The 20,473-nt window shown below is 47.0% G+C and overlaps 9 protein-coding genes across 9 annotated transcripts; 6 read left to right on the plus strand and 3 right to left on the minus strand.

The window, feature by feature from the left end:
• The first annotated feature begins 49 nt into the window (after positions 1–49).
• Positions 50–2,975, plus strand: VE01_02666 (uncharacterized protein). Its single transcript, XM_059463461.1, has 3 exons — positions 50–768; positions 842–1,086; positions 1,162–2,975. The coding sequence occupies exons 1-3, from the start codon at positions 688–690 to the stop codon at positions 2,741–2,743; spliced, it is 1,908 nt and encodes a 635-aa protein (XP_059319922.1). The 5' UTR covers positions 50–687; the 3' UTR covers positions 2,744–2,975.
• A 283-nt stretch (positions 2,976–3,258) lies between these two features.
• VE01_02667 (uncharacterized protein) lies at positions 3,259–7,224 on the minus strand. Its single transcript, XM_059463462.1, has 7 exons — positions 7,000–7,224; positions 6,443–6,827; positions 5,875–6,396; positions 5,485–5,824; positions 5,045–5,428; positions 4,636–4,964; positions 3,259–4,543 (listed from the first exon to the last, which is right to left on the minus strand). Exons 1-7 carry the CDS (start codon positions 7,102–7,104, stop codon positions 4,230–4,232), a joined length of 2,379 nt encoding a protein of 792 aa, XP_059319921.1. The 5' UTR covers positions 7,105–7,224; the 3' UTR covers positions 3,259–4,229.
• A 1,805-nt stretch (positions 7,225–9,029) lies between these two features.
• VE01_02668 (uncharacterized protein) lies at positions 9,030–10,493 on the plus strand (the record flags this gene model as incomplete). Its single annotated transcript, XM_018272175.1, has 7 exons — positions 9,030–9,172; positions 9,247–9,462; positions 9,514–9,595; positions 9,652–9,673; positions 9,728–9,808; positions 9,857–9,950; positions 10,007–10,493. 7 exons carry the CDS (start codon positions 9,030–9,032, stop codon positions 10,491–10,493), a joined length of 1,125 nt encoding a protein of 374 aa, XP_018132924.1.
• Positions 10,494–10,687: 194 nt separating this feature from the next.
• VE01_02669 (uncharacterized protein) lies at positions 10,688–11,770 on the plus strand (the record flags this gene model as incomplete). The annotated part of the gene is made up of 3 exons (XM_018272176.2): positions 10,688–11,044; positions 11,094–11,230; positions 11,294–11,770. The coding sequence occupies exons 1-3, from the start codon at positions 10,771–10,773 to the stop codon at positions 11,768–11,770; spliced, it is 888 nt and encodes a 295-aa protein (XP_018132923.1). The 5' UTR covers positions 10,688–10,770.
• A 520-nt stretch (positions 11,771–12,290) lies between these two features.
• Positions 12,291–13,917, minus strand: VE01_02670 (uncharacterized protein; the record flags this gene model as incomplete). The annotated part of the gene is made up of 3 exons (XM_018272177.2): positions 13,555–13,917; positions 13,151–13,505; positions 12,291–13,099 (listed from the first exon to the last, which is right to left on the minus strand). The coding sequence occupies exons 1-3, from the start codon at positions 13,837–13,839 to the stop codon at positions 12,291–12,293; spliced, it is 1,449 nt and encodes a 482-aa protein (XP_018133051.1). The 5' UTR covers positions 13,840–13,917.
• A 180-nt stretch (positions 13,918–14,097) lies between these two features.
• VE01_02671 (uncharacterized protein) lies at positions 14,098–15,430 on the plus strand. The gene is made up of 2 exons (XM_018272178.2): positions 14,098–14,533; positions 14,616–15,430. Exons 1-2 carry the CDS (start codon positions 14,287–14,289, stop codon positions 15,359–15,361), a joined length of 993 nt encoding a protein of 330 aa, XP_018133052.1. The 5' UTR covers positions 14,098–14,286; the 3' UTR covers positions 15,362–15,430.
• Positions 15,431–16,017: 587 nt separating this feature from the next.
• On the plus strand, positions 16,018–17,199 carry VE01_02672 (uncharacterized protein). The gene is made up of 3 exons (XM_018272179.2): positions 16,018–16,338; positions 16,393–16,709; positions 16,778–17,199. Exons 1-3 carry the CDS (start codon positions 16,230–16,232, stop codon positions 17,102–17,104), a joined length of 753 nt encoding a protein of 250 aa, XP_018133053.1. The 5' UTR covers positions 16,018–16,229; the 3' UTR covers positions 17,105–17,199.
• A 448-nt stretch (positions 17,200–17,647) lies between these two features.
• Positions 17,648–18,886, minus strand: VE01_02673 (uncharacterized protein). The gene has a single exon (XM_018272180.2). It carries the CDS (start codon positions 18,727–18,729, stop codon positions 17,731–17,733), a length of 999 nt encoding a protein of 332 aa, XP_018133054.1. The 5' UTR covers positions 18,730–18,886; the 3' UTR covers positions 17,648–17,730.
• Positions 18,887–19,106: 220 nt separating this feature from the next.
• On the plus strand, positions 19,107–20,252 carry VE01_02674 (uncharacterized protein). Its single transcript, XM_018272181.2, has one exon. It carries the CDS (start codon positions 19,225–19,227, stop codon positions 20,245–20,247), a length of 1,023 nt encoding a protein of 340 aa, XP_018133055.1. The 5' UTR covers positions 19,107–19,224; the 3' UTR covers positions 20,248–20,252.
• The last annotated feature ends 221 nt before the right edge of the window (positions 20,253–20,473 follow it).

A 20,473-nucleotide genomic window follows, 5' to 3' on the forward strand; every position in this document is an offset into this window, starting at 1 on the left:
CTAAGAGCGATTAAAAACGCGAAACGGTTGGCTAATTCCGAAATCTGCCTCGGGCCTCTCGAAAGGCCGCATCCTGTGTATCCGATCACGACAGCGGCTTCGTGGCAACGGGGGATGGTTGACTGTGCTTCGATGCTTTTTCTTGTACTGCTCATCTAGTTCTGAAAACTATCCAAGGCCTAGAGTCTATGTAACCTCTGATCTGACACTAGAGCCTCGTAACCGACAGCAACCCGACAAGCGCGAAAACCGTTGACTTGTTCATACTATCGACTCAGCTTGATCTCATCTAAGATTAGTTCTCTAAACTTCTTCATTCTCTAAGTTTTACCACGATTATACGTAGCTAAGAGTCTACACTCCTGACAAAATCTGTCGGACTGTCTCAAAGTCAGGACTAGGTGTGACAACAACATGTCTGAGGCCATGGCGCTAAACAGCCGTCAATCTGCCTGACAAGTGCAGCTATTTTCGTCGATATGCCTTGCCTTGCAGTTCGCCTTACTTTTACGTTTTACACTTTCGCCTCACCGAAGTGCACGCTAGTTCTCTATAGAACTGAAGCAGTTGCAGAGCGTTATGCTACCTACATAAGTACTTTGGCTCGCCCACTGCCAGCGGCGGTCAAGTGCAACATCTTGATAAGTTCACAGCGCATGTACATTTTCTCACGAACACATCAGTGAGATGGCAAGGTCAGCCATGACAACCACTTCAGAATTGACATTCCCGGTTAGCCCCGAGTTCGACCCAAAGGAGCGAATTCTGGTATGCTGCATCTTTATCTTGGGTTAATCCGACTTGTGCCCAGAGTGTTAATAGTTGTTTTGTGATATGTTAGGATCACTTTAGAGTGATGCGAAAGTTCAAGGGTATCTTTGACGACACAGAGAAAGCCGGCGCAAACGAGGCTCTTTACCCAGCACCTCCGCCCGGCGATTTAGGACTGGAAAAGAACGCTGGGTGGAGAGCACAATGCCTTTTGATGAGCGCCGAAATCCGCTACCCGATGTATTTGCAACTTTTAGAAAAATGGGTAACCGCTCACGGCACTGCAACTAAGGATGAGTGGCCGCTCCCACCATGGTAAGATTGATCCGGATTCCAGAACTACTTCTATATGTATTCATATTGGAGTTTTTGCTTATTCTCCTATGGCAGGGACGTGGCCATCATATTCTATGCGCATCTTCTTTCACCATTCAACTTTCAGCGCGACATAGAATCAAATTTCCCAAAGCTCTGGCAGGCAGAGATTGAATTTCCATTGGCAAGGATGGCATCGTCCAACACAGACGAGGCCAGCAAACGCGCATGGATGAAAGAGTACCCCAAAATTCCTTACGATATCATCGCGTTCCGTGATGGAGGCAGCCAAACATACGTTACTTCGAAGAACAACATGGACATACAAGGCTACATATGCCGCTCATGGAGGTGCAACAAGAAAAAGACCTATGCGATCCCCATGGCAGACTGGGCCAGATACAGAGTCGCACAGACTAGCCTCACATGTCCAGGCTGTAGAACGAGCTTCTCTAGATATGGACGCAATCTGCAAGACAGGGTGGTGCGGTATTCCCGCGAGGAGTTTGGATACCCAGTCTTCAACTTATGGGAGAGCCCACAACGACAGTTTTGCAAGTCAGGCTTTGTGGACCGCATCCTAGACTTAGACGAAACTTATATCCTGGCGCCATCTACCGTCTCCCGCTACCTGAACTTCTTGCAGCTCATGAAGGAGAAGCAATCCATACTGGTACCGACGCTCGACATTGACCTTTTCTGGCACACCCACCAACTCTCGCCGGCTGCCTACCACGCCTACTGCAAGAGGCACATAGGACAGCGCATTAACCATGATGACACAATCCGCACGGGGATGCGTTCTACGGCACAAGACATGACGGCCCATCTCTGGACCATGAAATACAACGAGTCATACTTTGCTCCGGGAAATGATGCGAAAATGGCTGATATCCAACAGCAAAGGGATGCATGCAAGCAGAAGAAGCTCGACAATGTAAAGGCGCTGGCCGCTTTCGACAAAAACAACAAGCATATAAAAGATGCGCTAGACAACGCCTACAGCAGCATAGTGCAAGAAGAATCTGAATTGCGTAAGGTACGAGGAACGGCACGCGCTATACAATCGGAACTTACTGCCGCCGAGGAAGCCCGAGATGCCGTCAAACCGACAATACGACTGTTTAAGCGGCGTTACTACCGTGGGCTACTGCGATTCCAGGTGCAACGGCACGAGGGTACGTGCCGTCGGCTGAAGGAAGACTATAGACTCAGGCAGCAGGAGATTGAGAGGCTCGATAATATCATCTGGGATTCCACACTTCCAGAACAAGAACGCTGCCAGAAGGAGTGGGAGGTCGTGAAGGAGAGACGAGGTACGTTGGAAAAGTCGCTTCAGGCCAGTTTGGATCGAGAGACATTGGCCATTGGACATCCCAAAGACCCCAAAGATCGGTATAACGGATCATGGTGTTCTATCGTGCCATCCGAGGTGCAGCACAATAATTTCCCCATTATGAGCCCAAGCCACATGCACACGCATGCTGGTCACAGTTCTGGCGGAGATGGAGGTGCTTTTGGTTTTGGTTGTGGTTTTGGCTGTGGAACTGGCTGCGGGAGTGGATGTGGTGGAGGCTGTGGGGGAGGCTGTGGGGGAGGCTGTGGCGGAGGTTGTGGTGGTGGTTGTGGGGGCGGTGGGTGTGGAGGAGGTAGTTAAGCCGCGTTTGTTCGTTGCGATTCTGACGATTTACCATGCTATTTATGCCTGAAACGTAGTAATATCTTTATTGGCAAATTTGTACACAGATTTTACAGAATAGCTATTGCTGTGTTCCATTGTTCATGTCTAAGGCCGCGGGTGCTAACGCTGTGGTTGAGTTCGTGTCTGTTCAATTGGATGTTGTAAAGGGGCGTCACGTGAGGACGCCTTCACGTGCAGGATTGTTGGGGGAAACGGAAATTGTTGAACTAGCAAAAGTGAATCAATCCACTTCTGCTGTAGTTCTTATAGTCGGTTTTATTACAACAGAAATCCGCGTGGGATACGGTCGGTTTTTACGCCCAAATGACGGGTTATCCCCGTGGGACCGTCCAGTTCCCAGTTGGCTTGCGAGTGAGACAGTGGCGCCATACTATTGGAAGACACTGATCCAAAGCCCAGCTGAGCCCGGAAAGCCCAGTTTATCAGGGATTTGGGGGTTTCCCCCAGGACTACAAGTAGCGTACGTAGGCCCGTAGATTAGGTTGTAATTCAATTGATCTGTAGAATTCGTGTGTGGTCCCCGTATTCCGGTCCTCCCACCAACAGACAAGGATGATATCCAAGTCCACGTGATAACGTGATAATCCAACTGACTGACACCTCTCTGGACAATCAACTTCTAGACAGCCGATTTACCGTTTCCGGGATTTGGAAAGACGACTTCCAACATTGGAAAACAGAGGACTTTATACGATAATTGTAATACTTACTACAGTAGTTGTCTACCTTGCAAAGCGCTAGCTCGTACATCTTCCCGTTTTGCGATGGCCGTGTACGTTTGGCCGTTTCGTGCGGTGGTGTTGTCAGATAAAAGCAGCATTGGCCTCAGAACCGTTCACGCGATACAGCAATTGGTTATCAAGTTTCCATCAACAGAAGTCTCAAAGTTGTTGCATTCAGCGACCATCTCCGGCAGAAATGCCCAATTCTCTTGAGTCTATGGTCGTATGTGATTGTTCTTTGAGTTTGGCACAATATAAGGGGTGATAGGTTGGGACGTCAATGTGTAGGTATAGAAGCAGAGACATCGTTAGGCGCCGGCAAGAAGGAGGTTAGGGTAGTGGCAAGAAGGAGCAACGACAGGAAGGAGCAAACGACAGCATAAGTAACAAAGGGGAGGGGTTAACACGGCGAGATCTAGATGCTGCGTCTAACAGTACCTGTCTCCACAATGCCGCTTGCGATCCCTTATCGAAGGCATTTTTGCACCAATCCCGCGGAAATTATCGAAGCCACAACATCTTCCATCCCCTCTGTGCCGCTGTGCCACCACGTTCGTCAGGAACAGGAGCTTTGTCGTGCACGATGTTGATAAAAAAAATCGCGTGAGCGAGTTTTGAATTTTATAAGGGTGGAAGCTTGACTCAAGACCCAGGTAGCGCGAGGCCTATAGGTGGTGCAGGGGGGACGATGGCATTCAACAATGATATGCTGTCCCTAATTATTCACCATTTATGGTAGGGCTTGCAGCAGCCAGCCTTAAATCAAGCCCTGGCGCCATTTCTGGTGCCGCTCTTGATACCGATCTTGGTGTATTTCCTGTCGTCGCACCTAAAGAAAACAGCTGATTTATAAACTCTAGATCCTCTTCTAGAATAAATTCTCCGAGTTCCATACCCAACGGCGACGTGTTAGAAACGCTAGGGTCGGGAAGACATGCGAACGTTTCGTTACCGTTATTGCCAAAGTGAAATTTTTCACTGGATAAAGGGTCTAGATTGAGCGGGAGAGGCATGAATGAGTTCGATGTTGCTGCTGCAAAGGTAGATACGTTAGCCACAGGGGGGTAAAAACAAACACAGCAAATTGAAAAATCCAGAAGAGGCTGGAGAGAAGGTCATCCATACCCAGTGTTTTAAATATCTCAATCAACTTTTCAACATACTCAGCACACTTCTTAATCGTTCGATTCTCTGTGTCGAGGCGACGTAGTACAACGCTCGCTTCCAACATAGCACGGTGCATCTCCGCTGGTGATACCAGTAGCGGAATCCCACCCGTCGAACCGGAGTGCTGACTTTGCACAACAAGCAGGGCTGCGAAGAGTACGAGAGCAGCATTAAAGGTGTAGTATAAGGTGAACCACCAGGCTCCCAGCCAGGTTCGGCGTAGGCCTGTAGAGGCTACAATTGTGCTAATGAGTGAGATAATCTCAATGGAGGATTGGACACATATTCTGCGATTGAAACTCATATTAGGCTTCCGCTCTCGTGGTTTAAATTTGGGCAAGTAGAAAAAAAAGTTTGGATTACTTACTGGACGCTGTTACCGCCAAACTGTTCCAGATATCTAGAGGTTTCCGGATCGTCCTGCGGCGAATTATTTCCCGCCAGGTCAAGAAAGCTAACGAGAATAGGACGGTGAAGAAGAACTCGTAGGTTATGGTGTCGTAGTGTAAGAATAACACGAAATTTTTCAAGGAAGAAATCCTGGGAATCGACCATCACAGATGGGGAGGGAGCAACGTTAGCTGCTTGCTGTAAAGCCAGCGTCGGCGGAAGACGTCTTTTCCAGTCCACGAGCTGCTGTTCTATGGGAAAGATACGAGTGATCCTCTCAACGACCCCAACATTACTCTCAGAACCGAGGTTGCTGCCATAAGCCGTTTGTATCACGTTCCACATTATCATGTATAGTGTGCTAGGGGATGTCAGTAATGTTGAACAATGAATATAGAAGACTTGCAGATTTCTAACATAGTCGCGTTGAAAAAGCCCAAGCTGGCCTCTGTTCTTGGGGCAATCACGCCCGGTGGATTGCTCATCCCAACATTGCACGGAAGGTCGAGCACTACATAGTCGCCTGGGATTGCTGATGGCCTTCCGAAGGTCATGCTAAGTGTACGGTCAAGTACTACACACCCATACCATGTTCGCTTTCTGTACTCCTGCATTAGTGGAGAGAGATGTCCCGACACTTTGGGGCAATGTAAGCCAAGCTGCATGGCAGCTTTGACAGCGAGACCATGAATTGACCAGGTTTCTACCGACCTTTGAGTACCTTGAAGGTACTGGCCCATAACGAGAAGAAATTGTACTAACCATGAAGTCAGCAATGAGACAAGAAAGATACTTTGATCTACTAACCAATTTCAAAACTAGTACCGCGCATCATCTGCTTTTCACATAATCCCATCGCTCTTTGGTAGTAAATATCACACTCTCGAAGCCTCTCTTCCGCGCTAGAGCCTGTGTCAATGGTTGTACTGGTTGCTAATGCCATAATAATGTTAAGCAAGCCCAGCCACGATCTTCTTGTTCGTGTGAAATTGCTGCTTTTCATTTCGTTGTACGATTCCCAAAAGGTCTCTTCGTGGATATAGGGAAAGAGAAGTCCAGTATCGCTGAAATAGCGAGAAATAAGCTCACAAGTTCGCTCTTCGGTTGGAAGCCTGTATATGTTGACAGCGGTTTCGTCTCCAGTACTGTTTGCTAGTCTAAGAGAGCGAGGGCTGGGGGATGATGGCCTTGAGGCGCTCATGATTCCCATCTCTGCATGCAGTCTTTGGCTTTCGTTATCAGTAGTATTGGAGAAGGTTTGGTGGGTCCGAGAGAGCCTTAAGACAGCACGAGACACGTGACGGTTGAGGGCAATATTTGATGATGGTCCTAATTTCGGTCAGAAGAGTTACGTGTGGAGCCCGACAATACTTACCAAAAAAGCCACAATTCTCTTCGACGCTGAAAATGACAGTTCCCAGCTCATTGGTTTCATCCTCTAGAGTGATGACATGAGTAGCCTCTGACCCATCAGCAGGTCGGGTATTATCGGTAAGAGGTAATAACTCCTTATTTGTATTTCCACCATGGGCATCGTTCGGTACAAGTTCGTCAACGTCTTCGAAGCGCAAATGCTGCTGTTGTCGAGACTGAGATGTTTGGAGAGATAATATATTCTCCTCCGCAGCTTTCAGCCGTTCTTCAAGGCTAGTAAGGTATTCCTTTCCAACAATTACATTTGAACTCGATGCTGATTGAATGTACACGCAATCGAAGCTCAGCTCGTTGCATGCCGAACACTTTGGCCTCGCACCATCGCACTAATTCACATCAGTCACAAAAGCTTAGGAAAGGGTCATGTTGCTTCGTGCCTAACGAGCGGATGTATGGTATGGAAAGCGCCACTACAGCTAGGATACATGCATATGTTGAACATGAACCCATTGGACAAATGGCTTGCAAGTGTATCAAAAGCAAAGCTTGTAGGCTTACACGTGACTTTCTAGCTCTGCATGCACTACAGGCTAGGGAAATCCTCCGTCGTTTGGGCCCTGATGTCTCTGCCCCACCCTCGCATTCTGTCCACGATGCAGGCATACGGTTAAAGTGCCGGTATCAACATTCGGTTTGGTGGGGATGAAACTGTGCTGGTACAATCAGGTGAAAATCCGGGGAGAAGAAAAGATCATAGATATCGAGCGAAAATGAATAATGTCGTGCGTAGCAGTTTGCGGGGATAGGCCGCGTATATAACGGAATTACGAAGCATGTTGAGCGGGGCGCTAGTTGTCCCGCTGCTCCACATATTATGAAGGTGGAGATTCACTCCCAGGCCAGACCCGCACGGCCGGTCCCCATACATTCAGAGACAAAAGACATCTCTAACGCGCTGCTTTTGGTTCCCTGGCCTTTTTGATGATTACGTCGTTCTTAAAACTCATGACTTAAAAATCCACTTATTTATTCATCACCATTGTCTTCGTCTGTACGAGCTCGGCTAAACCCCACCCGGCTCCAAACCTGCCCCAACCGCTGTCCCTATAACCTCCATGTAGCAATGTGCTCTCATCATGCACCGTTGCCCCGTTGATGTGTACAGCCCCAACCTGTAATTCCTTGGCTAAGGATAGTGCCCTGTAGTCATCCTTTGAGTGAACAGCAGCCGAGAGACCATACCTGCATTCGTTGACAATAGCAACAGCAACAGCTTCATCTGTTGTCTCAATAGGAATTAGTGATATCAACGGCCCGAAACTCTCGTGGGAATATATGTCCATGTCAGGAGTCACACCTTCAACCACGGTCAGCACATTGGCTCTGTGCTTTGGGTTTTTGCTTCTGGCATCGTGCTCAAATACTGCTGGGAGTTGCACCCTTGGCAGCTGCATCGGTCATCGAATGCCCAATGCGAGAGGAGGCCGTCGTTGTTATTAGATTTGTCATTTGTGATGTGGGACCTGGTTTTTGAAGGTGAGAGATCAGAGCTTCCCGGAACTTAGAAAACACCTGAGTGGCAATCAAGCAGGTATCCGTCGACATACAGATCTGCCCGTTCTGTGAATGTCAAGTAAGCTTCGGATAAGTATTTGATCTTATGTGTATGTTTCTTACATTTAAGAAGGCGCCTTCTGCAACCAAGTTTGTAGCCTTTTCATGATCTGCATCTTCCAAAACAATAGCAAAGTTTTTACCCCCTAACTCTAGCAAGCACGGCTTTAATGCCCTTGATGCATTGCTTGCAATAGATCTTCCGATTGCAGTACTTCCACTGAAATTACATTTTCGGATTTCCGGTCTCTCGATGATCGTATCAAATACTTGGACTGCGTCCTCTGCTCGGTGAAGAAGGAAATTGCAGACACCAGATGGGAAACTAGCTTCGCGAAACAATGCTGCGATGAAGCAATGAACACGTGGTGACAACTCGGTACCGTTAAGAATTGCTATCTTTCCGGCTGCAATGGCCGGAAGGACGCTGCGTAAACCAAGTATGAGAGGGGAATTCCAGGGAGCAATCCTAAGTATAACACCCAATGGTTCTGTAAGAATCAGAACCTGCGACTCTAGATTTTGAGAGGCTGGTATGGTTCCGGAGAGAGTTGGAGAGGTGGTGAGCGATGCAGCTTCTTCAGTCATGAGAATACTGTCCTCGAAATTGATGTGCAACTACAAAGATGTAGCTCAAAGGTACACTTATTTGTGATTCAGAACCCATTTTCCTAGTAATACGTTCAGAAGTCTCAATGTCGGAGAAGAAACTTATTATGATAGCAGGTGACCTGTTATTGTATGTTGCAAATTAATCATATAATATATTCGTATTGTTAAAGTGGGCGTACCTTTAGGTGGTCGCAAATAGCCAAGACCGCACTTCGGAGTTGTTTGCTCGCATCCCGATATATACGCGGCCGCCGACAACTCGCAAATCGTCTATGTTATGAACGGAACTACACTCCTCATCTTTGATGACCTGGATGTAAAGTGTTTTGTCCTCTTCAATCGTGCAATCGTAGCAACCAAGTATGGCTGTACGCACAGAACATCAGATAGGAGCATGGGTGGAAAACCCTGGTCCAGATGCCCGTGTAGTGATTCGGGATGACCTTCCAATTCCTAGTCCATCGGCAGAAGAGGTTCTCATTAAGTTGGACTGTACAGGTGTCTGGTGAGTCTTCTAGAACTAATTAGTACCGTGTGATAATGGTATACAATGACCACAAATGTTAACAATTCTTTAAGCCATTCAGACCTGTACAGCATTACAGGCAAGACGCCAATGAAAGTCAATATTGCCGGCCATGAAGGCATTGGACACATTATTAAGGGTAGGTCTCAACGCGGTTTGCGCATTTATCCTACCTCCAAATGGCTTTACACCGTCAATGTTACCGATTTAACTGTTGTAGCTGGCTCAAATGTTTCTCAGGATCTCATTGGCAAACGAGTTGGTATCAAGTACGCATTTTCTATGCAATTTAATTCCATATACAACTAACCATGTCACAGGTGGCTTTACAAGTACTGTGATGACTGCGAGATATGTTCCAAAGATGTAACATACTGTCCGAATCAAAAGAATCCAGGCAGGGTAAGCACTAAAGCTGTCTAAGTCTATAGAAAAATCAGGTACTTACCATATCATAGAACGTTCTAGGAACATTTCAACGTAGCTATTCTTTAACTTTGTGTTTGCCTAAAGAACAACGCTTACTTTCGGTAGAATACATTTGTTCTATGGCTAAACCATTGACTTTCATTCCTGATGGTATCAGCTCTGAGCTTGCTGCCCCTCTGCTGTGTGGTAAGTCATATTTTTTGTTACTATGATATCAAACTCACTAGTCAATAGCTGGCATTACTATTTACTCTGCCATCCTAAAACTGCGTTTGAAGCCTGGCGAGTGGCTGCTCTTGCCAGGAGCCGGCGGCGGTCTTGGACATCTGTAAGCTTGACTGCCTGTGATAGCAAAAACCGAAGCTAACGTAAAAACTCGAAAAGTGGCGTACAAATTGCCCATGCGCTAGGTTTGAAAGTTATTGCTGTTGATAGTGGCGAGTCTAAGCGCAAATTGTGCCTAGAGCTTGGTGCGACTCGCTTTCTCGACTTCAAAGTAGATGACGTTGATAAAACAGTAAAGGAGTTGACCAACGGGTACGGAGTCCACGGCGCAGTTTGCTTGGCTGGCAACAAGGCCGGATACGCGCAAGCAATAGCTCAACTTCGCAATACAGGCGTTTTAGTTTGTGTTGGACTCGCGATGGAGGAGCTACCCATCAGTCCATTCATGATGATTGTGCGAGGTATTAGCGTATTTGGTTCTTCTGTCGGAACTGAGCAAGAGATGAAGAGTTTATTGGAAATGGCCTCTGAAGGAAAGATAAAAGCTATTGTAGATGTCTTTGACTTCCAAGAGCTCGGTGAAGTATTGGAGAAGTTGCGAATCAATGGGATTAGCGGACGAGCTGTAGTAAAACTCCCGATTTGAGTTACTGTGTACATGGAATGAGCATAAAGGACGGTTCAGAGGCCCACTATGTCCATTATTCTTCCAAATTAGCCTAACAATGGGGCATTGGAAATTCTGTTGTGGGGCTGTTGTAAGCTGTTGCTTTGCCAGAAATAGCGCCAACCGGTAGTCCCGACGACTCCCCGGATGCCATGGACACCTAGCAAGACACCAGTACGTAAGCAAGAGCTGCATTATAATACCACATCATTAAAAAAAGACACTCAGGGCTTTTAATAAAATCAAAATATTTGCAATGGTTGTCTGGAAGCGCTTGATCCGATTTGTAGCCACTGACGGGCGCGTGCTCCGGGGAGAGCCAATATTGCCATCAGCCGACTTTGATCTTGGCAAGACAACAGCCGAGACCAAGCTTCAGGCGAAAGTTATCACTGGTGAAGATATTTACGATACGACTGGATTAACCAAGGTGTCGGACGAAGTAGTCACTGTGGACGAATTGCTCGGACCTCTAGCTCAAGAAGATATCCCGATCCTCAGATGTGTTGGACTGAATTATGCAAAACATAGTAAGCTATAAACACCAAGATTCGATCGAGACAATACTAACAGATACAGTCAAGGAGGCTGGCCGCTCGCCACCTCCATTCCCGTTCATCTTTTTTAAACCAGTGCCTTCTGTCATTGGCCACAACGAAGATGTAATTATTCCTAAAATTTGCCAAGACGACCAAGCAGACTATGAGGGCGAACTGGTATGTCTTTATGCTCTTTCCTCCAAGATGCTCCTAGCATCCCTCGTCTGACTGAGTCCCTAGTGCCTCGTACTCAACCGCGATTGTAAAGATGTCTCTGAAGCGGATGCACTGTCGTATGTTGGAGCATACACGTGTGGAAACGACATCTCCTCCAGAAAATTGCAAAGAGATCCTGCATTTGCTGGTCGCATCCCTCAATGGGGGTTCAGTAAAGGATTCGACACATTCGCTCCACTGGGTCCGGTTTTGGTGAACGCAGATTTAATCAAAGATCCTGCCAAGCTCCACCTGAAAACCATTATTAACGGAGAAGTGAGGCAGGACGAAAGTGTAGGAGATTTGCTCTTTGGCGTTCCATATTTGATCTCGTACTTGAGTTCTGGAACAACGCTACAGAAAGGCAGTGTGATTATGACGGGAACTCCAGGAGGGGTTGGGGCAGGTCTCAATCCCCCCAAGTATCTTGTTCCTGGAAACGTGATGGAAGTGGAAATATCTGAAATTGGTACATTGAAGAATGGTGTCAAGTTCGCGTGATAATAAGTACCATTATCTATATTATCATGATCAAGAATACGACGTTGCCGCATCTTATCCTAACATGGACGTGAATAAGCCACTGCAATTTGAGGTTAAGAACCAATACACCTTGAGCACATGACCAGCGTCTATACACTCTATAGATAAACCATTCTCTTATACTCCATTTCCGATCCACCTTACGTCCAGAATCGACCACAATTAAGAATTGAATCCTTTTGCCGGAGTATAAAGTCGTCTCTTCGGTGCCATAGATAGTCTGGCGGAGCCCGCAATAGCCGACCACGGATTATAATCCAGTCATAAACTCCTTAGAGCCATATGTAGAGTTGGATTTGAAATAAGGATTACTAGTGGGATTAGTCCGCCAGTCTGCAAGTCTACTTAATACAATGATTTTAGATGGGCAGTGTTCTGTACTCCAATCATTTGTAAATAATATTCGTAGCTTTACAGGAATCACACGCCAAAGAATAATCCTTCTAATTAATATGCCTTGACTGTTTTTTAGATTTATCTATGGATCCTTACTGGCATTTCTATCATTCCAGGCTGCCTCTACCGCTTCTTCCGCATCGTAGCCATATGCCCACCACTGCGTTACAGGGTCACTCCACTGGTTCGCGCTCCAGCTGAAACTTCTGCCTTCGACCTCTGGTTTCATAGATTCATCCCTAAGCCGTTGCTCAGGTCCATCTGGAAAGTGCCACAACGTTCCGTTCAATAAGCTGGCTTGTTGCATCTGGACAGAACGCTTCATACGCTCTGCCTCGAAGACTTCAAGAGCACGGGGAATTTCTTCAGGATCGCTGATAAGTGACAAGACAGTAGCAAGAGCCCCGCCGTCTTCAACAGCCATCGCTGCGCCCTGCGACATGTATGGTACCATTGGGTGCGCAGCATCGCCCATAATCAGAACTTTCTTGCTCGGTGCGATCCAGGTCTTCAGTTCAGTGCCCATCATCAGCGGCCACTTGAGAGTGCTTTCAACTAGGTTGATAATCTTGACCAGCCTTGGGTCCCATCCCGAGAACTCTTTTCTCATGTCACAAATCGCGGTTTCTGGCTTCCAAGTTGAGGGATCCGTGAGGTCTACATGTGAAAGGACCATGTTGAATGATTTTCCTGCAGCAATAGTATACGTCATGACATGGCGATCCTCTCCAATCCATATGTTCAAAGATGGCTTTTCAAGTAGCCACGAGATAGCCGGATCCGACCTCATCTTTTCAACGTCAACAGTCGCTCTGTAGGCGGCAAAGCCTGTCGGCTGTGGTGGTTTATCCTCCCCTTCAAGGACTAATTTTCTTGCTGCCGATTTGACTCCTATTACTCGTCAACGAACTGTGTAGTAGCGCACACATAACATCGACGTACCATCAGCAGCAACGATTAGATCTGCAAAGATTACCTCTCCAGACCGAAGTGTGAGACTCGGCTTGCTCAAATCATAATTTTCAACTCGACTTGCTAGTCTTACTTCAACGCCAAGCTCTAATGCTCTCTGATAGAGTGCATCATGGAAGTGTGCGCGATGCACAACATAGTATGGGGCTTTAAAGTTCTTTCGGAAGTCAGGTACCAATTTCGTATACCCTATTGTGCTTCCATCCTCCCATCGTCTAAATGTCATCCCATTCGGTTCTACAACGTGAGGTTCGAGGAAAGTTCCCACGCCCCAGGAATGTAGCAGGCGGGCGGAGTTAGATGGTATTTGTATTCCTGCTCCAACCTAGATTTTATCAGCTCATTATTCAATACGCCAAATGAGGTGAACGTACTTCTCCAAGTACCGCCGTTTGTTCATAGACTACAACTTCGTGTCCTCGTCGAGCCAATGCAATTGTGCATGCCAACCCCCCTAAGCCTGCGCCTACGACGATTATCTTAAGTTTTACTTTAGCTTCCAGTGGGACCGTCACTTTAGTCGGTTGACTGTTCAATTCGTCCAGAAACTGCAGTGATCGAGTTGGATGTTTTGGCATATTCAGGGGTATTTGAATGCGCTTGGCTAGCTGATGATTGGTGCCATTGACCAGTAGCTGTTCTTCTAAGGTTTGTGACATTGCGCTTATAGTTTATGTTGTCTTGTTGGGTATCAGTGGTGTCGTGAATTTCGACCTGAATTCGGCGTCGATCGAGCGTCGACTTTATCGTTGATGCGTTTCTGGCCGCGATATTATCTGGTGCTTTAATCGACCCCGCTCGACAGTAGTGGGGTTGATTCGCTGGAGCCTTCCTGTAAACCCCCGGCCATAGCACATACCTACAAATAATGATGATTGAGGCGCCGATTTCCTGCTCCCCGAGGACATCCGATATACCCCCGGTATATACCTGCTCTCCGCTCTGTCCCCAACAAGCACAACCCAACCGCTTAGCGGCAAATGACAGCATGGGGTATTGCTACAGTTGCTAAAGTTGCCTTCTAATAATGAAGATAAATGCTCCCATAGACTCCTGATATCGGCTGTCACAAGTCAGTATCAATCACAACTTGAACACCAGCAATCATGGAGAACAATGACACTTCTAATTCTGCGGGGGTGACGGACAATCTGCTCAGCGACCTTGAGAAGCAGAATACAAAGCCATTGTGGGCGCAGATGAGCAAACTGAATCCGCCCCTCCCAAATCCTACCGCGAAACCTCATCTCTGGAACTTTGAGAAAATCAGGCCCCATCTTCTTCGCGCGGGCGAGCAGATAACCGAGAAGCAAGCGGAGAGAAGAGTGCTTATGTTGGTCAATCCTGAAAGAGGTTTGTTCTACGTTTTAGTCCGATTTTCTCGTCATCACAAGGGGAAATCTATGTAAGGGATTCGTTACTGACGAGCTTCAAGTGGCGCCATATACAACGGACACCCTCTATGCGGGCCTCCAGCTCGTCATGCCAAATGAGACCGCACCTGCACATCGTCACAGAGCCTTTGCAATGCGCTTTATCATCGAGGGCACTGGCGGGTTTACGGCTGTCCACGGCCGGCGAATCAACATGACCCGTGGAGATGTGATTTTGACTCCAACATGGAACTGGCACGATCACGGAAAGGACGGATCAGGACCAATGATCTGGCTCGACGGCTTAGATCTACCTTCTTTCGTTCACTTCCCCGTTCATTTTGTGGAGCATTACAAGGAGAGCCGATATCCAGCAGAGAATGTGGACACTAGTGAAAGCCCGATTGTATTTCCATGGCCCAGAATGAAGGCAGCTCTCGATTCTGAACAGGGATACTACGTTATTAAGAGATATTTGAGGGGTGACGGCAGCGAAGTGTCCAAGTCATTGGGTGGATGTGCGGAGCGCTTGAACCCCGGAAAGAGTTCACCTGCGGTCCAGGAAACTGCTTCCTCTGTGTACCACATCATTGAAGGATCTGGTTACTCGCGGATCAATGGCGAGAAAATTACCTGGAAGAAGAGTGACACTTTCTGTATACCAGCTTGGTACACTTATGAGCACTTCGCGGATGAGAAGGAGACAGTCTATTTGTACCGCTTTGACGACAAGCCCATGTTGAATGCACTTGGGTTTTACAGGACGAAGGATACTGACAGTGAGGGTCTAGCAACTGCTCACGTGTAAAAAAAAACAAGACATAACCTGCAGAGGGAATGAATGTGACTTATTCCTTTCAATATATCTTTAACTGAGACCAAAAATGAAAATTGAGAACTCAGTGTGATTTCAACTGGGTTAAGTAAATCCTTGAAGATTCAGAAATGGTAAATGAATCAAACTACGAATTTTGCTTGCAAAGTGTAATCGTCGTAACGACGATTATCTTGTATTGCATATGTATCACGATATCAATCTCCGCGTTTTATTAAATGTGTACAGCCAACTGTGGGGCAATAACGGTCATGGACGAGTGTATATGCGATAGACTAGATCTGTGCTCGTTAGTAAAACCACCCTACATTACACAGTTTACGCTCATAGGTTTACTAATTAGTTCTGATGTGTTAGCAACCGACATTGACAGCATTCGGTCAATAACAGAGGTTAGTTGGGGCTCGGTCACATTGACTAGCACAAACAGTGGGAGAGAGTCTCACCCTACGGGACACAATGACCCTTAAAATGGTCTCCACAAAACTGCCCAATCAAAACGAGTTTGCGGGGACGCAGATACAACCCAAGTATAGGGGAATATCAGATTTGTGGACTATTGAATCCTAGATATTCCCCTATACTTGGGTTGTATCCGCGTCCCCGTCCATTCCCCGGCTCGGGGAAACATTTCCTCTGTGTCGGCACAGTCTATCTGGGTCTAACCTATATTATCTTCAACCGTGCCCTCCACGTCGTTAGCTGAAAATATAGTGCCTTTGTATTAAGCTCTGTTTAAGGCTTCCGGGTTCCTTCATCAAGCATCTCATCCTCAACTCGTTTCCCTATGATTACAAGACGGTTCATATTTCGGACCCAACAAAAATTTCATACCTAAATTATGGCTGCATCACATGATTACTCTGCAGCTTGCTGCTCAATCCCCCCCATTGTGGCTAAAGGTTATCAACCACACGGCAAATATGAGACTATTGGCGGGCTAAAGACCTGTAAACTTAAGCCCTTATAAGCACCCGGAAGACTGATGATTGACTCATTAATAGATGTCACTGGTTCGGAAACCGCTACAACTGGTATTCTCCTGATTTACGATATCTTTGGCTTCGCCAGCCAAACTCTCCAGGGTGCCGACATTCTTGCCACTTCAGACAAACACCACGAATACAAGGTGTTTATACCTGACTTCTTACTCGGTGAGTACGCGCAAAAAGAATGGTTTGCAGACGACGAAGGCAAGAAAGTGCACCTTCCAAACTGGCTTAAGTCCCATGGTCCTCCAACGGCGATCAAGCAGATGCCTGACACCCTAAACTCTCTCAATAAATCATACAATAAGATTGATAAATGGGGATGTATCGGCGTAAGTCTCATTCGGCGTTCTTAATCCCACCTCGCGGTGTCACATATGTTTCTAACGATTTCACGTAGTTTTGCTGGGGTGGCAAGGTCGCAACCCTGACGTCCAAAGAGGGCACGACTTGGAAGGCCGCCGCACAAGCTCACCCGGCGATGTTGAATCCCGACGACGCAACGAGCGTCGTAGTCCCTTTCCTGTCTATCGCATCTAAAGATGAGTCGGCTGAAGATCACGCGAAATTCGCAGAAAATCTAAAAGTCGAGAAGCGTGTCGAGACCTTTGACGACCAGATACATGGTTTTATGACAGCTCGTGCGGATCTCGAGGCGGAGCGCAGCCGGGAGGAGTACGAAAGGGGCTACAAAATGTTGCTTGAATTCTTCGCAGCATATTTGTGAGACTTCGATTGCGGGCATCTAGAAGTGCTTGGAAAAGCTGAAGCTTTAAACCCTACGAAAATAATAGCTTCATATAAAATACTATTCAAACTGTCGAGCAATAATCCCCGTAGTCTACTGATCTTATGATCAATACCATGGAATCTGAACTAAAACTGTTCAACGTGATATCATTAGAAAACCTTAAAAGAGAGAAGGCAAACTATGCAATGACTTACCAGCGCAGATGACTTCTATTATCTGGTCACTACATGAAAATATATTGAGGAAGTATGGTTTTGGTATAGCATTTCGCCCTCGTCACTCCCAATAAGTCCTGACGCGATCACACGTCTAGCTAGTAGGGTCGTTACTGTACACTCGGATTTTAGCCTCTTTTAGATGCAATAGCCAAATAAGTGTGAACCACAAAGCGTCCACTTGTATTATGTCACCATTATCTCGTATTAGGAGGTGGTCTACACTCTGTGTAATCAGCAGAGGCAGTCTTTACCGTGACAGGTGAGTCGCAGGGTTTATCAGAATGCAAAGCTCAGTCAAAATGTCCTTCACAGACCGTATATTACATTTATAGCCCGTCTTTATTGTACTAAGTACCTAATACTGATGAGGATCATATAAGATGCTCAGACGTGTCGAAGTTCCGCAATCGCTTCCGTGGTAGCTGGTTTAGCACGCTTAACGATGTCACCCTTGGCTTCGGCTTCATTGAACGTGAGAACTGTAATATGGGTGCTATTGTCTGTGACATGGTCTGTGAAGGCAACTCCGTTTGGAATGCTGATGAAATCTCCTGGCTCAAGAGTGATAATTCCCCGCTGTGTGATCACAGTGCGCGTACCGGAAATCTGGCATTGGATCTCTTCGGCTCGACGATGGCGTCGATACTTTGGAGTACCAGTTGATTTCGATAATTCTGTATGCCCGATCCAGACATGCTTTGACTTATACTTCCATTCGATGTCCCCCTTCGATGCCTCCGTTGGTCGTAGGATAGATATGAGCTTGTCCTCAGGAAGACCCTTTGCATGATTTAGGAGTAGCGTCTCATCAACCTGGAAGGAAGCAATGTCACATTCTGGTCCGCCCAAACATTCCGTCATGACCTCAGCGACCACTTTGCTCTCCCATCCCTCAAATGGGGGAATGGTATGGCTTGCCTTCTTCGCAAATGGTCCACACTCTGTCACAGAGGCAGGGATATAAAAGAGCAGATGAATTTCATTTCTTCCATAGTTATCATGTCCAACACCAACTGGGATCCGTGAATAGTCTCCCGGTCTTATCTCGACGGTGCCATGTTCGGTCATAAGTGTGCGATCTCCAAAGATCTGGTAGGACACCTCGTCGACATCGGCATTACGGTGATAGAAGGGCTGTCGGAAGTTGCCCATCTGCTGCCATTCTAGTCGGATATGGTCACACTCATAGATGCCTCGCGGAGGTGAAAATCTGGCAGGGACGAATTCCACAGGGAAGTGGACGGCGCCGAGTAACTCGTGCTGTAAAAGTCGGATTGGACCAACTTGAGCTTTTCCAAAGAGCAACTCCTCATCACGTTGGAGCTCGATCGGAGCTTCGTCCGCGATGGGATATGCGTCTAGATACTCGGTAACCACGCCCATGTTGATTTGATAATGGATGGCGAAACTGGGGCCCGCGTTTCAAGGGTGGCGGTTCGGAAGGTAGGGCTATAGAGATAGTGGGGCTCTTGCAATCAATTGTGCTTGATTACAGTCGGAGATAAGTTTGGTTTGGTTTGAGCCACATTTATTGTATTTGTAGGTGGACTTACTGATTCGGCCTTCGGGGCTTCGGGAAGTGTTGACCGTTGACCCCGAAAGGCCGAATTAACAAGTCGACCTCGCTGAACCCGCGCTTTTGCGGGCCGGGGATATAGCGGACGAGGGGTCCCACGATACTACTGGCATAGCTGCAAGGGCTTGTATATTTAGCTATAGTCTAGCAGTTGATACCTTTTACCGTACGTCTTGTACATAACCATAACCAAACTGACTTGTTACATCAGCTCTCGGCTCTCATATTCGTCAAGGAACGATAGAAGGGATCCGATTAAGTCCCAAAACAAATGCAAAGGGGTGTCTTCAACTGGATTACTAATGCCTTCCTCGCCAATCGTTGTGCCAGAGGTTGTTAGCAGCTCACAAAAGAATTCAGAACCCTCAATCGAACGCTCTATCACGTTACACTTCGTCGGAGACTGGGGGCAAGCCAATTTTCACCGTATCTGCTCCTGGCTCACACAGGCATTCTGTGACCGGGCCGGTCCACGCAGTCGAGTAGGCATCTGGAGTATTCGCTCTGGAGGAATTGAGGCATTGTATCAACTCCATGATGGCGAGGTTGATTTGTGCATTGCGACTCCAGCGGGGCTGATGGCAACCGCCAGGACTGGGACAGGTATTTTCGCCGCACATGGCCCAATGCCAGGTCTTAGGGCTTTAGCGGTGTTACCGCAACGGGATCGACTGATGCTAGCTGTGCATCCTAAATTCGGTGTCAAGACATGGGAAGATATACGTCGTGTGAAACCACCTCTCCGCCTAGCAACATCGATTGATGACGGGACGAATTTCATTGGTTATGTAGCCATGCGATTACTGAAAGCGCATGGGATCGACGAGGAGACTTTGAAATCATGGGGTGGTTCTTTGGTCTTGAACCATAGACCAGAACATGCACTATTTTCCTTAAAAGCTGGTGAATCTGACGCAGTCTTACAAGAAGCTATCATGACCCCATGGTGGAGAGAAGCTATGGAAAAGCAGAAAATGGTCCCAATCCAAGCCGAGATGGAGGCTTTGAAGACGCTATCGGGTCAGCCTGGGTTTGAACCTGCTTCGATTCGAGGAGGCTTCTGGGATGGGGTCAATGAAGAAACTCTAGCAGTTGAATTTTCGGATTTCGTCGTCTTTGTACGCGACGATATGCCGGATGACGTTGCACATCTGCTCACCTGGTGCTTGGTCGAGACTAGAGCCGACATCGAGCGGCAGTACGCTCACATACCATCTGAGCGAAGCCCTCTGAGTTACCCTCTTATTCCTTCTAATATGGCTAAAACACCTGTTCCACTTCATCCTGGAGCAGAACGGTATTATGAGGAAGCAGGATATTTATAGTAGCGTTATCTGAATAACATGCCATATATCATCAAAATATGAAACATACTTGTAGAGACTCCTTGTGCACAGAACCTCTTCCTTTCCAGCTTGCTGAAAACTTGACATTCTCCTAGATCAAGCTTGTAGATCTAATGCAAGTATTGCACCCATTCCGATTCATAAGCTTCAATGCCAAACTTTCTTCCAAGCAGCAAGTGCTATATTTCTTTTCTCGGCCGATGCC

The sequence above is a fragment of the Pseudogymnoascus verrucosus genome (assembly GCF_001662655.1).
Source record: "Pseudogymnoascus verrucosus strain UAMH 10579 unplaced genomic scaffold scaffold_8, whole genome shotgun sequence".
NCBI lineage: Eukaryota > Fungi > Ascomycota > Leotiomycetes > Thelebolales > Thelebolaceae > Pseudogymnoascus > Pseudogymnoascus verrucosus.